The sequence below is a fragment of the Brachionichthys hirsutus genome, chromosome 18 (genome assembly GCF_040956055.1).
Source record: "Brachionichthys hirsutus isolate HB-005 chromosome 18, CSIRO-AGI_Bhir_v1, whole genome shotgun sequence".
Lineage (NCBI taxonomy): Eukaryota > Metazoa > Chordata > Actinopteri > Lophiiformes > Brachionichthyidae > Brachionichthys > Brachionichthys hirsutus.
The window spans coordinates 10,099,276-10,116,235 of NC_090914.1; the positions used below are offsets into that span (position 1 = coordinate 10,099,276).

The following is a 16,960-nucleotide window of genomic DNA, read 5'->3' on the forward strand; positions in this document are numbered from 1 at the left end:
TTTTTTTGGGGGGGGGGGGGGGGGCAAGTGGAAAGGCATTCCTCTGGGAAGCAGGCACTTCCCCGGTAGAATCACAAAGCTCCCTTTGAGAGCGGGTGACTTGTAGGAATTTGTGAGGCAGAAGACGAGTCTGGCCCGGCGGATCGGCTTTCCTTTAAGGAGGCCCGTTGGCGTCAGGACAAACCCGGCAGGCCTGGAAATAGCTTCTGAATTTCTCGCAGTCCAGAAGTCTGCATTTCATTCAGTCGTTTTTTTGTCAGCGTGTTTCCTCCTTTCCACTTAGCCTCTAAAGAGTGGCTGACGTCATTCGCTTCCAGGTGTGCCCACATAGTCCAGGTCCTGGTCCGGGAACCGTCTGATACGTCTCACATCTGTGTCTGTGGCTGATTGGCCCCTGTCAGCATCCCCATCACGGCTTCCTCCTCATCTCTGAGCTCAGCGGCGAAGGCGTTGGCGGCGTTGATGCAGGAGTTCATCGCCTCTGTTAGTTTTTTTGTGACAGAAAATGCCTGAAAATCACCCTAAAATAGTTCCAAAATGCTTTTTGGGAAAACATTCCTCGTCTTCCCTCTGACTGACAGGCTGTGATTTCACGCATCTGAAGCCCTGGTTGTCCCGCAGCGCCTGAAGTAGACATATCCAGGCCAATAGCTTCTCTTTGTGTTTTATCTGCTGATCCAGAATCCAGATAGAATCCAGCAGACCAAGCATCCAGCCTCGCTGGGAGAGACGGGAATAGACGGAGAAGGGTGAGGCGATCCCAGAGGATTTAAAGTATGCTCGTGCTTAGACGCTGAGAGAAAGAATGGAGGATGTGCATCGTTCCGTCCTAATCTGGATAACTTTGTCATTGTCAAATAGTCCGGCGTCTTAAAGCAGCTACAGTGAAAATGTCAGCCTAAAAAGTGTGTAAAAAAACATTTCAAATCAGCCTGGGATAATCTCTGAGCTGTTTTCACGACACACATGATCTTCTGGGGCGGGATCACGTCTGTGGGACAAGAGAGCCCGAATGAATGGCTCAAATGTTAAAATAGTGGCTCCTCAGTTTTAGCAGACATACATAATTATTTTTAAATGTCTCAGAATTCTACAGCACGATATTCATCAGCAGTCTAACAGCGGGGGCTCCACTGGGTCAATGTGACCTCTTTATCTCTGACCTTTTGTTCAGCGCTGCGCCTGAGGAGTCCTTTGCAGCTAGGAGGCGGCTCCTGTTTTATTGTTGGCCTCACTTTTGAGGTATGCTACTCCCACTTCAGATTCCACGGAAGGCCATCTTTCTGCTTTCTGCTTTTCTTGGCAGACGTCTCCGCTGCGTGGTTTGTGGAGGTTCTCGTTGTTCCCTCATCTCTTTCTTTCTAAACGCTGTTTTAATTTTCATCCTGTTCAATGCGTTTGGTCATTTTCTCTCTCTCTATGCCTTGAATCAAGCAGGGAATGTGCGGCAACTCGAGGAGCGACCTTCGCCTTGAATCCAGACGATTGCTCCTGAGGAGGCGTGGGGGAGATGGAGTCAGCTGGAAGGAGTTTCTGGAGGTTTTGATCCCTCTATCTTCTCGTCCTGTGATCCTCCCTCTCGCTCCCTATATCATCTCTGGAGGCGACCAAAGTAGCTCAGACATTTATCTTAAATCAAACACCAGGTATACTTTTATAAACACTTTTTGAAATCATCCAACACTCACAATTATTATACCAGGAACGCTAGCATTGGTCATTTAACACTTCCTGCTCCGAAAACTAATTTCCGCAGTTATTTATAGATACATTCTCTCACACTCATCTCTCACACTCATCTCTCACAAACCAAGTTATCAATCATGATAGCTCTAAAGACACACATATTGGTATTTTAATACTTGTTTGATTTTATTGCATGTATAATGTTTGGTAATTATGGATATTTCATGTTTTTTTTTTTATAATTATGTATTTGTAATTATTATTATGACGTATGTTTATATATTGTATGCATTTATATGGATCCCAGGTCATTGTTTTACATGACCTAATTCAGCGATAGCATTCATGAGCACTGTAGCGTCATTTCATGGTGGGGGACGTTCCTTTCAGTGCTAAAAGTAAGACAGCAGCGCCCTCTGTAGGCTGGTGTCGGTAAACACAGGATGTCTCTGTTTATGCAGCCTGATGTGAAATCTGAGATTCAGAAGTGATTATGGTCCAGTAAATTAAATAAATAGATGTATAAATAATCCTCCTGCACAGGCAAATGTGTATAATATCCTGTCATGTAGAGACAGTGTGACTACAGAGACACGCACCTACCAATTTATTTCTGAAAATACATTGAAATCGAGTGTGAATGACAATGGTGGACACACACACACACACACACACACGCCTTCTCCCCGGAGAAGCCCCCGGGTCACTCTGCAGGATCCGTCCTATGCAGCACAGATCCAACACCGAGCTGCACATCGAGCAGGAGTGTGTACTGTAAGAGCGTCCCATTGGTTCACAGCCGTCATGTGGCCGCGGCCTGTGGTCCCCAGTGTAGGAACACAGTAATTGAGGCTTCCATATGGTATAGATCAGATGCAGCCGCAGCATTCCTCCCAGCACTGAAGCTCCACGCTTGAATCCACGATGAAAACTGAGAAGACAAGTCGTCTCAGACACACGAAACACGCTCTGTTTCCTCCGCTCTGCTACGGAACGTCCCCGCAGAGGAGGAGCGCTGTTCATTTCACATGTAAACGGTGCCGCTAGTAAAAGTATTCCATTTCTCTATACCGTACCAAAATCAAAATACAAAATGTTATTTCCCCGGCCTGTAGCCTGGAATCCATGATGTCAGACACCTAAATTGTCTTTAGGTGTGTGTGTGTGAATGATTGTCTGCCTATGTGTGGCCCTGCAATGAACTGGCGGCTTGTCCAGGGTGTACCCCGCCTCTTGTCCCGCCCATAGACCGCTGGGATAGACTCCAGGAGATTCTGCAACCCGGATTTTGGATCAAGCGGTTAAGAAAATGAATGAATCAATAGTTTCAGACGATGTCATCGGATATGAACGACCAATGTTCATCATAGCAAACTAATAATACTGTCATCAAACAGTCTCTTGAAGGTGCTTCTGTTTTCTTTGTTTCTTTGTGTTTCAAAGTTTAAAACAGGTAATTAGGAGGATGCGTTAGGACGCGCTGTGTCCCTTGACGCCACTGTTGCTTTTTAAAAATCTATTTTAACTTCACCTTCCTAAATTGTGTTTACTTTCTGTTTTGTACTGTTTCATTTTATTTTCTGGACTCTTGATTTTGTCTGTTTTTGAATTTCATTTCTTGAAAGGCGCTGTATAAATAAAGTGTATTATTCTTATTGTATCTAGTTTAGTCTCTGCGCTCAATCAGCTTGCGTTACTAGCGGTAACGCTCTAGTAACGCTGGTAATTAAAGCAGCAGTTCATCACCCCGCCCGTGTGCGAGCTGCCCGCCTCAGAACCTGAGCCGGGGTGTACTGTCTCTTTAAGGCGCCTCGGCTCGTCTGTTTCGTATTGATCGATCCTCCATTTTCCAACACACAGCGGCGGCAGCGCTAGCACAGCTCCGGCAGCACAGACGGAGAGAGCCACCCCTCTACCTGGAGAGGAAGCCAGGCGCCGGGGGCAGCCATGGCGGCCAACATGTACCGGGTTGGAGGTAAGGCGCGGGGCGGGCGGGGGGCAGCCTTCCCGTGGCGTTTCTGCAGCGGACCGGCGGCCGTTCGGTGTGTTTACCGAGCGCAGAGCGTCTTTCCTTCCCTTCTTTATCCCCTAAAGCTAAAGAGCCTTGTGCTTCACTGATGATGATGATGATGATGATGATGATGGTTGCTGTATGAAGAGGAGGAGGAGGAGGAGGAGGATGATGATGATGATGAAGCGCACTGGGTTTCTTTTGTGTTTCTTGGAACTTGCGACGACCCCAAACTTCAGCGTGCATCTCACGCAACATGCGTCGCGCGTGTACGTTAAAGAGGAACGGAAAGTTTTCCGTTCAACTATCGCTCAGCTGATCGGCTCTGATCGATGGGAATGATCACGTGTTTTATCTTCAGGGTTCACGTCTCTGCAGGTGTGTTAGGATTCAACTAAGACCCCCCCCCCCATCATCATCATCGTCATCATCAATAAGTGACAGCCTCCATCCCTCTGATGAGCCTTCCTCATGAATGTTTATCATCTGTACCGTTTTTTGGGACGTTGGGGTTTTTATTTGGTGAAACTCGAACGCAGTCGGCCAGATAAAGATGCAAAAAGCGTTTCCGTGGAAACCGCAGGAGTGAATTTGGATGAAGGCACATCTGCATGTGGTGGCATCTCAGACCGGCCGACGGCGTCTCGGACCGGCTGACGGCGTCTCGGACCGGCCGACGGCGTCTCTGATGGCGTCTCAGACCGGCCGACGGCGTCTCAGACCGGCTGATGGCGTCTCGGACCGGCTGACGGCGTCTCGGACCGGCTGACGGCGTCTCGGACCGGCTGACGGCATCTCGGTGACTCAGCGGCGGGAACGCGTCTGTCAACAGCCAATCAGATCGTCCTGGAGGGGGAAGCGGATCGAACCCGGTTCTGTTATCGGTTCATCTATCGGTCAGCAGCAGACTGAAAGTTTAATGTGCTTCAGTGTTAACCCTCTCTCTCTCTCTCTCTCTCGCTCTCTCTGTCTCTGTCTCTGTCTCTTAGTCTCTGTCTCTGTCTCTCTCTCTCTCTCGCTCTCCCTCTCTCTCTCTGCAGCTGTAGTTATTGTCACCCTGTCATTCATATTTTAAGTCAGTCCAGCTAAAGGTCTAAAACACAGCAGATCGGGCTGTTGTTGCTATGGAAACCATAGCAACATCTCATCTCGTCGCATCGGCGTAAACTCAAAGGTAGCTGTTGATGGAATCTAAGTACTCGAGTTTTCTCATACTAGTATTTCTCTCCCGGCACGTTGTTCCTTATAGTCATTGATTTATTTTGATTCACATCAAAGAGAAGCATAAATATTTATTTAGCAGATATTGAAATAAGGTTCACACGTTTAAACCCTTTTATTAAAATAGGAGCGAAGGTGGACCGTGCTAAATGCTAACCGGCGGTGAAAGGCGTCGCCGTGTTTACTCCTCTCCAGTCTGACTGACTGTTTACCTGGTGTTGATTTCCCACCTGCCCTCGTCTCACCTGGGTAGGCTGTTCCGTCATCCAAGCATGGCTTTACGGACCCCCTCCACGCAGAACCCCCCCCCCCCCCCCATTGAACAATGGATAAAATACTTTTGTTCTTAGCTAGCTTTGCTCAACTTTTTGTTTTCTAATCTGAGGCTGTGTCGCATGGCGACAAGAAAGATCACCTGTTTTCCTGCTCGTCTCGTCCAATGGGAGACAAGAGTTCTAATCTGAACGCACCAATGACAGACTCGCTGTCCTAATTGGTGCAGAGGCGTGTGCGCTGTTGGGACGGTGGCGTCCCACAGATGTGCTCGCACATCTCATTAGAAGCAGCTGTGACGGAGTGAAAACAGGTGTAGGATTGATTTGTATAAAATTCCCTCTGTCACCATAGAAACCCCCCCCTCCCAATATGATGATGGTCAGACACACCCACATGTGAGCGGGTGGATGGACGGATGCTGGGTGCTGTCCAACCCAGGAAACAAAACCATCAAACTTTAAAATGTATCTCTAAATAAGCATCTTGCCAGTCCAGAAACCGGGTTTGGGAATGAAGGTGTCGTCTGCAGCTCCGCCTCCTCCAGAAACGACCTCCTCGTCCTCCGAGGTTCTGCTTCCTGCCTCCATCACCTCCGCCGCTCCGCTCATGTTTTCCATCTCCGGCCTGGTTTGAGTCAGCCCAGCATGCTCCCTCTTTTGGGAGCTCGGTAACACGCCGTGATTGGTTCACACGAAATCCGACTGCTCTGTGACGCGACGGGGTGGCGCAGCCTGCTGATTGGCTGGACGAGGACCGGAGGCTGTGGGGCTGGCGGAGGGGGGGTTTGATGGGAGATGGCGAGTCGCTGCTCTGAGCCCGCAGGCGCTCTCTCTCTCTCTCTCTCTCTCGCTCTCATTTTAAGTCCAGCTCGCTTCAACGGAACGTCTTCAATCAAACTTGAACGAGTCCAGTTGATTCTGCCGATGCTGCTGCTTGTCCTCATTTTCCTTTTCTTCTGATGTTTGACAGTAAAACGAGTCGACTGACTTCGTTCTAATTTGAAGATTGGGTGATCACAAAGATGATTGATTGATGCCAGACTTGAGTTCTAAGACTGACGATGCAGAAAAGCACAACAGTGAGCAAATAGGAAGATTTGAAAATCAGCAGCCTAAAACTACACGCGTTTGTCTCCATGCCGGAGCCGGTCCCAGTTGGGGCGCGCATACGCCAGTTAGCTTGGACATGGGGGAGGCGCTGTGGCTCGCGGGGCATGCCGCTGGATTTTCGCTCGATCTCTGGCCTCTTTGGTCAAGAAGACGGGTTTTGGGGGATGTTCAGGGTGAAGGGAGGATAACTCCGCCTCTAGGCAACCTGCCAAGCGTGGGCTATAATCTGACGGCGCCCAGCCAGGACACATGCAGGGCTAAGAGCAGGCGCCCTACCAAGACTGGGCCTGTGGGACGTCCCGGGAAGAGCTAAGCCTCCAATGGGCTGGGAGTAGCGCCAGGAAACGCACACACACACACACACACACAAACATCGTAAGGCACACATGAGTGGAAATGCAAATGCATGCAAAGGACAACAGGCACGCACAGGAGCAACGGAGGAGTAAACGGGAGCAACGGAGGAGTAAACGGGAGCAACGCAGGAGTAAACGGGAGCAACGGAGGAGTAAACGGGAGTCAGTCAGACCTCCATCTACAGCCGAACGTGTTGTTTGAGACGTTCTGTATGAAAAGTGACATTCGGTGGGAATCGAGTGCATTTGTGTGACCTCACAACGCTGGCTGACGTTTCTCTTTCCCATCTCTTCCCATCCTCCTCTTTCTCTTCCTCTTCCTCTTCCTCTGCCTCTGCCTCTGCAGATTATGTTTATTTTGAGAACTCATCCAGCAACCCGCTCCTGATCAGGAGGATAGAGGAGCTGAACAAGGTGAGTGTCCCACGTCGAATATGAACCCTTGAATGCAGCATGGATCTGACAGCTGCGTATTGTAGCCCTGTTGGTAGGATTTGGTACTGGCACCAGTACCCAACATTAACTTGTTTGTGATTTACGCCACAGGAACTGTAATTTTAGTAAGTTAATCAATAATCACCAGTAGGGGGCAGCAGCACATTGAAGCAACGGGTCAGCCTTATCAGAGAAGAAGAAGAAACATTGCGCCGTCAAAATCAGATGGAGTGGATGGCGGGCTTTTGTTTTGGCTAATGCTACTTTACGCCTCATTTAAGGTTTTAGCTGCATTAGCTTCCAGGCTACAGGAGCAGCATTAAAAACATCCGACCTGAGGAGGGAGACTATAAATATATCTGGAAGTAGCGGCGTGAGGTGCTGATGCAGGTGGATATTTTGTATATCTAATCCGAGTACTGATCTGGTTTAATCTGCATCTGACCTGATGATGCAACAAGAGAAAGCAGATTTAAAAAAACTGTGAATAATGTACTTAAAATGATGACATTTAATTTGGCGTCAGACTCCAAAATGTTTCTGATGTCTTCGTCAAACACGAGGACAGTTTAGTCTTCATCCAACACATGCAGACTGAAGGTGTCTTCCAGTCCATTCTCTTTTATATGTAAGCGGTTCACAGGACAAATCCGTCCTCCGGCGAGCGTCATCGATTCTGATAAAACATCATCATGCAGCCAATCAGAGACGCCGCAGCGTCCTGGTAACTGTGCGTTCAGGTCTGGTTGAGGACTGTCCTCGTCTACGGATAGCGCATTTTCCTCTGTGTCTGTGTGGGTGCTCTCTGTGTGTGGCACTTCTTGTTGCCGTGGTAACGCTGATTGTCTCTGGTTTGCAGACGGCTAATGGGAACGTGGAGGCCAAAGTGGTGTGTTTCTACCGGCACAGGGACATCTCCAGTACCCTCATCGCCCTGGCAGACAAACACGCAAGTGAGTGACCGGACGACCCCCAGGACCCTGAAGCAGTGGTCAGAACCTGGACCTGGTCTTCGTGTTAGACCTGGTCTGAACCGGGTCTTCGTGTTAGACCTGGTCTGAACCTGGTCTTCCTGTTAGACCTGGTCTGAACCTGGTCTTCGTGTGAGACCTGGTCTGAACCTGGTCTTCGTGTTAGACCTGGTCTGAACCTGGTCTTTGTGTTTGACCTGGTCTGAACCGGGTCTTCGTGTTAGACCTGGTCTGAACCTGGTCTTCGTGTGAGACCTGGTCTGAACCTGGTCTGAACCTGGTCTTCGTGTTAGACCTGGTCTGAACCTGGTCTTCCTGTTAGACCTGGTCTGAACCTGGTCTTCGTGTGAGACCTGGTCTGAACCTGGTCTGAACCTGGTCTTCGTGTTTGACCTGGTCTGAACCTGGTCTGAACCTGGTCTTTGTGTTTGACCTGGTCTGAACCTGGTCTTCGTGTTTGACCTGGTCTGAACCTGGTCTTCGTGTTAGACCTGGTCTGAATCTGGTCTTTGTGTTTGACCTGGTCTGAACCTGGTCTTCCTGTTTGACATAGAGCCACTAGACAGACGCCGTCTGTGGGCTGGAGTTCCCCTTCAGTGGGTAAATGTTGGGGGGGTGACCGGTTTCTGTTGGTTTTATCTTATCTTGGCTGTTCTGTCGGGTTCTGTCGGGTTCTGTTGTGTTCCTCCAGCGGACATGAACCAACATCATGTGATGCGCTGTTCCTGCGGGCCGTCCCGGATGAGGCCTCCCGTCCCGCCTCTGCTTTGCCAGCTGCAGTTTTGGGGAGGGGCTCCCAGACATTTACACGCATGTTAAAAATGCACGGAGGACTGGCGGTGGCTGCGTCCTGTCTGCGTTTCTCTCGCTGTGTGTTTGTAGCTGCCATCACTATAACCACCGAGGGCCGTTTGGGGGTGTGTGTGTGTGTGTGTGTGCATGTGCACAACCGTGTGCGTGTGTGCGTGCTCGTGCGGGAGCCTCCTGTGAGTCATTGATCAAATATTTTGCCTGCAGGGGTCTGGACCACTCCCTCCAACAGGGCCTCCTCATTTGCCCCACCCCTGTTAGTGAAGCGGCTCTCTGATTGGTCCACAGCTGTGATGGACTTCTGTGGCCCCTCCCTTCAGGCATTTGAATTTGGTTAGGCATTTGGTTCCATCGGCCAGTCTCGCCCGTCGAATTTTTAAAATCAAACAAACCAAAATGGAGAAAAACGACAAACGTCATGACAAAAACACGCAAGTCTGGCTTTTGATGTTTTTCCTCAAAGAGTGATAGACGAGAGATAAGGTTTGTGATGTAGATCTGAGCCAATCGGGAAAGAGTCTTGGTGATGATGAACTTGCCCTGAAACCTTCATCAGATGAGGATGAGGAGGTGCAAGATGAAGTAAAGATGAGGTGGGGAGAAAGACACAAGAAGAGGGAGAAATGCTGGCGAGAGAGAGAGAGAATTCATTTGGATTTTCATTAGAGATGGAGGAGGAGACGAGCAGAACAAAAGCAATCTGGGGATTTCAGGAGGAGGGGTGTGTGGCCAAAATCAATGAAATGCACACACACTCACATACACACTCACGCATACACGCTCACACTCACACACACGCGGCTCGCTCCATCTTGTGTTATATGAAAGCAACAAAATGTGAAGGAGATTATTAACCGTGTTCGTTGGTTGTCCCTTTGCCCCCCTTCAGACCCCGCCCCCTCAGTCAACGTGGATGTGTGTGTTACCATGGAAACATGGAGAACTCAGTTTACTTCAGGTGAAAGTGGGGATCTTGTCACCTGCTGAGCTGAATCTCTGTTGGTGACTGAATATGCTCTCTCTCTCTCTCTCTCACACACACCTGACCGCCCCACCGACCTCTGCAAATTGCCTCTCCATCTCACCTGTCCCAGTCAATTATCAATTATTGGTGAATGGGTCGCCTTCCTGAGCCCAAAGACGGTGAACCCCGGGGGGGGGGGGGGGGAGGGAGGGAGTGGCCCTCGGGGTGAGGAGAGCGCCGTTATTACCCTAACAAACTGACTCCTCCTCAGCGATGCGGCGAGCTGGACCAATTCCTCCCGAAGCAGTTTATTGATCTGGAATCAGTGCGGTGAGGTCGGCAGATATTTGACGTTTTTTGTTCTAAGGAAGGAATACCGACATCTTTTTAAAATGTAGGCCTATTTTTGAACCGTTTGATGCCGATCCAAATAAAAACCGGTACCGAGCTAGGTGGTCCATGGAGGATCTGCTTCAGTTTGGGAACCACCGGGGGTAAAGAGAACCACGTTTGCAGAGCACTGGCCCGCTGTTTTACTGTAAATGTACAGACATGTTTTTATGGACTTCTTCTTCAGACCGTTTGTCAACAGATTTGCATCTCGCCACCTCGTCCCCCCCCCCCCGTGGCGGTCATTGTTCCACCTCGTCTGACCCCTTCTTACCACCCAGGGGAGCTGGAGGACGAGATGGAGAACCCGGAGATGACGGACCTGCCCGAGAAGCAGAAGCACCAGCTCAGACATCGAGAGCTGTTCCTGTCCCGCCAGCTGGAGTCTCTACCCGCCACCCACATCAGGTACGCCACCCGGATGGAGAACCTTACTGGACGCCACACCCCGTTCCCGTCTTCCTCGCTCGCACTCTTCATCTGCAATCATCCCTGTTTTCCACCTGCAGCAACAATGGAGGAGCATCCGGCCCGGGGCAGATTGTGTTTTCACTCTTCCTCTCTTCCTCAGGGGGAAATGTTGTGTGACGCTGCTGAACGGGACGGAAGCTCGCAAGTCGTACCTGGACAGAGAGGTTTGTGCTCTTTCACGCGCTGGTGTTCGGTTTTCAGCGAGTTACTCGTTTCCAGATCAATTATTCAGCTTGCTGACCCAGAACGTTCGTTTTACCGATGAGGAGACGAGCAGAGTGCGCTCCTTTATCTCACCCCTGCATCTCTGCTTCGCATTTCCTTCCTCTCCCTCCTCACCCCTTCCTGTATTGCGATTACCCAGGATGCTTTCTTCTACTCGCTGGTGTACGACCCCCAGCAGAAGACGCTGCTGGCCGACAAGGGGGAGATCCGTGTTGGGAACAAGTTCCAGGCCGACATCACCGACCTCCTGGCGGAAGGTGTGCTTCATTCAGAGCGTTATTCCCAGCATGCATGTTGTTTACAGACGGTTGAAGCATGACAATTATTTGCATTTGCCATCAGGGACTGATCGGACTAAACTATGCTAAAGATTCCAACAAGATGCTGCCTGTGATTCTAATCCTCCCAGGAGATTTCTAATCAATAATGAAATCTGGTTTCAATCATTCCTCAGCTTTTCTATGAATGAAGTAAAAGGCAACCAATCAGAGGTCGTGTTGTGGATCTATGCGTAGAGCTGAACCAATAGGATTGTAAGGATCTGAGTAATCGGAGATTAAATAATCAGTGAAGATGTCCTTTAAATTCTTATTGAGGGGGAAAATAAAATAACTAGAATATCACTCAGAGATCACAGACCTCCTCCAAGCAGCTCGTTCCCCTCCTGACTGTATTTACACCGTCCACACGGTGATCTGGATCAGCACCAAAAAGCTTCTAAATAATTTCCACTGAATCCATCTGAAAGGTATTTTCGAAAACATTTCTGCCAGTTTCAGCGTTTGGCCAGATTTTTTATTCTTAGAAAGTGGAAAGAAATGAAACCTCCGGTGTCGTGGGCTCTCTAATTAAACCCAGTTTAATCAGGCGGGTCGGCCGGCCCAGTCTGGGACTCATTAAAGCTGAGCGAGCGCTTCAGAAGACAGGAAAGCGTTTCTAAACGAATTCTTTGCGTGTGGCCGTGATGGCGTTGGAAGCCGGAGGGCTGACCGTGTCCTTTGTGCAGGAGAGGAAGACTCCAGAGACCTGGAGAAGCTGGAGGAGAGGGTTTGGAACCCGACCAGCTCGCTGACGGAGAAACAGATCGACCAGTTCTTGGTCGTGGCTCGGTAAGTCCGCGTGACACCGCGCCGCCGTCCGGCGCCGTGCTGCTCCTCTTAACGCATTTCGAGTTGATTGCAGTACTTTAGTCTGAACACAAGGGGCAGCAGCGTGCAGCCGTTATCAATTATGGGTTCAAGCAGGGGTCGAAGGTCGGCCGCATCACGAGAGCCAACATGAGCTCAGTGTGACCTGCGATTGGTTCCTCTCTGAGATCGTTTGACAGTCCAGACGAACACGATCAGAGTGATTGATCCACGAGGTCTAATCATCATCCTCTGCAGGTCCGTCGGTACCTTTGCCAGAGCGCTGGACTGCAGCAGTTCTGTCCGGCAGCCCAGCCTCCACATGAGCGCCGCCGCCGCCTCCAGGGACATCACCCTGGTGAGACGAGTTCTTGGCCGTCTCACCTCGTGAAGCCCGTTGGCGTTAGGGGGCAGACCTGAGCGTGTTTATGTCATCGCAGTTCCATGCCATGGACACGCTCCACGCCACGGGTTACGACATGACCCGAGCCATCGCCGCCCTCGTGCCTCAGGGCGGGCCCGTCCTCTGCCGGGACGAAATGGAGGAATGGAGCGCCTCCGAGGCCAACCTGTTCGAGGAGGCGCTGGAGAAGTACGGCAAAGACTTCACAGACATCCAGCAGGATTTTGTGAGTGGAAAAGCAGGACGTGGTGTTTTTAAAAAGGGCCAGTTCGCCAAAAACGGAGTGAGAATGACCAGTTATGACAGGACGCCATCTGTCACTGAGTTACTGCGCCATCTGGTGGTTGGTTTCCGTCGGTGCTGCTCAGAGCTCCACCCTGCTCTCGACAGCAGGACGCCATCGAGGGCGGGCCTCCTCCCGTTGTTGAAATAATGATTGTTGTATCCCCCCCCCCCCCAGCTGCCCTGGAAATCCTTGACGAGTATCATCGAGTATTACTACATGTGGAAGACCACAGACAGATACGTCCAGCAGGTAGAGACGGTCGCCGTGGCGTTGATGTTTCTGATTCACAGGAGACAATCATCATCATCATTTAAACGTCTCTCATCACATTATCGTTTCACTTCCTCCACCAGAAACGATTAAAAGCAGCCGAGGCGGAGAGCAAGTTGAAGCAGGTCTACATCCCCAACTAGTGAGTCCCTCCTCTTCCTCCTCGGTGAACACACACATCCGTCACAGCGATGTTCTGTCTCATCCCACAGCAACAAACCCAACCCCAACCAGCTGAGCAACAGCGTGAAACCAGCTCTGGTGAACGGAGCGGCGGGAGGGGCGGGAGCAGTGGCTCCGGGACCTGCAGGACCTGCAGGGCCTGCAGGTCCTGCAGGTCCAGGACAGACCCCCGCCCTCGGCAGGGCCTGTGAGAGCTGCTACAGTACGTGCGTCATGTGACCTCCAGCTCCTCCTCTATTCAAGAGCTGCTTCAGAATCTGTTTATTCATGTTTCTAATAATCAAGTTGTCAAATATGTCTGACAAGATGTGTGTCTGTGTGTGTGTCTCTGTGTGTGTGTGTCTCTGTGTCTCTCTGTGTCTCTCTGTGTGTGTGTGTGTGTGTCTCTGTGTCTCTCTGTGTGTGTGTGTCTGTGTGTCTCTTTGTCTCTCTGTGTGTGTGTGTCTCTGTGTCTCTCTGTGTGTGTGTGTCTCTGTGTGTGTGTGTGTCTCTGTGTCTCTGTGTGTGTGTGTGTCTCTGTGTCTCTCTCTGTGTGTGTGTGTGTGTCTCTGTGTGTCTCTGTGTCTCTCTCTGTGTGTGTGTGTGTCTCTGTGTGTCTCTGTGTCTCTCTCTCTGTGTCTCTGTGTGTCTCTCTCTGTGTGTGTGTATGTCTCTGTGTCTCTCTCTCTGTGTCTCTGTGTCTCTCTCTGTGTGTGTGTGTCTCTGTGTCTCTCTCTCTCTGTGTCTCTCTCTCTGTGTGTGTGTCTCTGTGTGTCTCTGTGTCTCTCTCTGTGTGTGTGTGTGTGTCTCTCTGTGTGAGAGTGTGTCTCTGTGTGTCTCTGTGTCTCTCTCTGTGTGTGTGTGTCTCTCTCTCTGCGTGTGTGTGTCTCTGTGTGTCTCTGTGTCTCTCTGTGTGTGTTGCAGCCAGCAGCTCCTATCAGTGGTATTCCTGGGGGCCTCCCAACATGCAGTGTCGTCTCTGCGCTTCTTGCTGGACGTACTGGAAGAAGTATGGAGGGTTAAAGATGCCCACCAGACTGGATGGGGAGCGACCCGGCCCCAACCGCAACAACATGGTACACACACACACACACACACACACACACACACACACGTCTGCATCGATGACTATCCCCACGGAGTCTAACTGTGCGTCTGCTGACCCCTCCAGACCCCCCACGGCCTCCCCCTGCGCCACAGCGGCAGCCCCAAGTTCGCAGTGAAGACGCGGCAGGCGTTCTACCTGCAGACCACCGGCCTGACCAGGTTGGCCCGCCGCCTCTGCCAGGATGCCATCAGACCGCGATACCTGGCCAGACACCCTTACCTCCCCCTCAATGCCGCCGCCATCAAGGCAGAGTGTAAGGACCCCCCTCCCCATTCATGAGCCCGGCGTGTTCAGGGGACGGCTTTCACCAAGGTGTGTTTGGACCCCCCCCCCCCCCCCCCCCCCCCCAGGTGCTCTGCGGCTGCCAGATGGCCCCCACAAGCCTTCGCCACTAAAACCAGTGGAGCGCAAACCACTGGAGTCTGTGGTTCGGTATTTAGGTGAGGAGGGGCTCAGAGTGGGTATTGATCACGAGTGATTAATATGACTATTGGTCCGTTCCTCCTCTCCCCTCCCCCCAGAAGCACACCCCCGTCTAGCGAAACCGGACCTGCCGGTTCGTGGAGGCTCCATCTCTACAGGCAGCCTGACCCCCATCAAGTCTTCCCCCATCCTCAACAACAGCTCCCCTACTATCCTCGGCAAACGCTCCTACGAACAGCACAACGGGCTGGATGGTTAGTGGAGGGGGCGGGTCCCGACTTTAGGGGGCGGCGGCCAGAGAAAAACAGTAAAATCAACAGTTCAGCTGCAGCAAATGCAGCTAACGTTAGCGAGCCTGCAGCAAATGCAGCTAACGTTAGCGAGCCTGCAGCAGCTGCAGCTAACATTAGCGAGCCTGCAGCAGCTGCAGCTAACGTTAGCGCGCCTGCAGCAGCTGCAGCTAATGTTAGCGGGCCTGCAGCAAATGCAGCTAACGTTAGCGGGCCTGCAGCAGCTGCAGCTAACGTTAGCGAGCCTGCAGCACCTGCAGCTTATGATGTTGTTGTTGTTTTTTTTACATTGATTGATTGATTATTATTCTCTGTATATAATAGATAATCTATAATAGCTGTTCTGCTGTTCTGCTCGATTGTCCAGGCGCTAGCGGCTCCTTTGGATCGCTATTTTTTTGGGGGTTATGTCCCACTTTCTCCTCTCCCTCGTGAGGTGAGACAAGGACCGATAGAGAGGGGTCGGCCTTGCTGCTTCAGCTTGAGGCTACAGTCTACGTTGTCATGGTAACAGCAGAGAGGAGGAAGGAAGGTCTGGCGAGTGTATCCACAGGCACTGGAGTGCGAGTCCAGACTGGGATAACGCAAGCGGGATTAGCTTTACATTTATTCTCTTCTTAAAACGCAGCCACTCAAATCCTCAATTATATTTATTGTCTATTATTATTTATTTTCTTCATTAATTAAATCAGGAGGAATCAGTGTTCCTTAAGGATGTTTGATTCTCAGCAGCAGCTGATTGTTAAAGGAGCAGTTCAACATTCTCCTAAAATTCATCTCAATGTTGTGTGTGTGTGTGTGTGTGTGCGTGCAGGAAGTAAATCCAAAGCTCTGGCTCCGCTTCACTCCATCATGACCAAACGGATGAGCGACGTCAGAGCTTCCGTCTCCCTGCAGGATGAAGTACATGAACTGGACTGAAAGCTCTGGGATCCACTCCAAAACCACTCAGGTGAGACCCGGGCCCGTCCTGATTCGGGTCATGTTCACGCAGCAGCCCAGCGCTCCGCTCCACAGGTCAAACCAGAGATCTGCTGGTTTTGCTGGATTTTATGACCTGGACTTTGGACCCAGGGTGCCACCTGTGGATTGTTTCTACTGTGTTTCGGGTGTTTCCGTGACGATGACACCGCGTCGTCTGTTTGTTCCTGCAGTGGAGGTGGGCGTGGCACGGGATACGTTTTCAGTAAACCATTCTTCAGTCAAAACGGGTCTGTCACGGCGCTGAAGACCGACGGACCGTGGATGGCTGCAGCCAATCAGAAGACGAGCCTGGCTGTACAGGACTGTGTTTATTACCCACATTTCTCCTAACTGTAATGTAATTATTGTCATTGTTTTTTTTTTGTACCAACTATAACTCCGCTTATTGTTTGTCGATCAAACGATGGAACTTGTGAAGTTTCATGAAGTACTTGCCGAGCCCGGAGGAAGGAGGGCGCCGTACTGTAACATACGCCGCTCACATTATTTCTGGTTTTAACAAGTTCAATTTCAATGAGATGCACTTTGATTTCAGCGACACGTTAACTCTCGTGTTCCACGGATCTGAATGAGTCTTCTGTTCTGAGGCCGGAGAGGTTTAACTTATTGAGGATAAGTTAAGTTATTAAGACTTGCTGTTTTTTCTACCTTTTTCACAAGTACTGCATCGATGCTTAGATAATTAAAAAAAAGAATTACAAAAAAAAATAATTGATTTCCTTCTTCTGTCGGTGCAGAGTCGTTCTTTTCCTCCCCGACGATGGAATGTCTGGAGGATTTATATCTTTGTTTAATATTATGGTCAGAGAATAAAGCTGTCCTATAAGAATAATTAATACCCTAACTCCTCTGTTACACTGTTTTGTTCTCCCGTCCAGCTCAAACTGCTGATCTCCAGAAATGGATGTGGTTATTTATCCATTAACTCGTCATGGATAAATAGTGAGGCTTGTATTTCCTTTCTGCGCTCGTCTGTAGATGG

At 50.4% G+C, this 16,960-nt stretch overlaps 1 protein-coding gene across 1 annotated transcript; it reads left to right on the forward strand.

Moving 5' to 3' along the window:
- The first annotated feature begins 3,633 nt into the window (after positions 1–3,633).
- Positions 3,634–16,709, forward strand: mta1 (metastasis associated 1). The gene is made up of 18 exons (XM_068752431.1): positions 3,634–3,661; positions 7,006–7,073; positions 7,954–8,047; positions 10,511–10,637; positions 10,801–10,864; positions 11,065–11,182; positions 11,932–12,034; positions 12,311–12,410; positions 12,493–12,681; positions 12,916–12,990; positions 13,095–13,153; positions 13,224–13,396; positions 14,098–14,249; positions 14,345–14,534; positions 14,632–14,721; positions 14,803–14,958; positions 15,809–15,946; positions 16,149–16,709. The coding sequence occupies exons 1-17, from the start codon at positions 3,634–3,636 to the stop codon at positions 15,913–15,915; spliced, it is 1,893 nt and encodes a 630-aa protein (XP_068608532.1). The 3' UTR covers positions 15,916–15,946; positions 16,149–16,709.
- Positions 16,710–16,960: the final 251 nt, after the last annotated feature.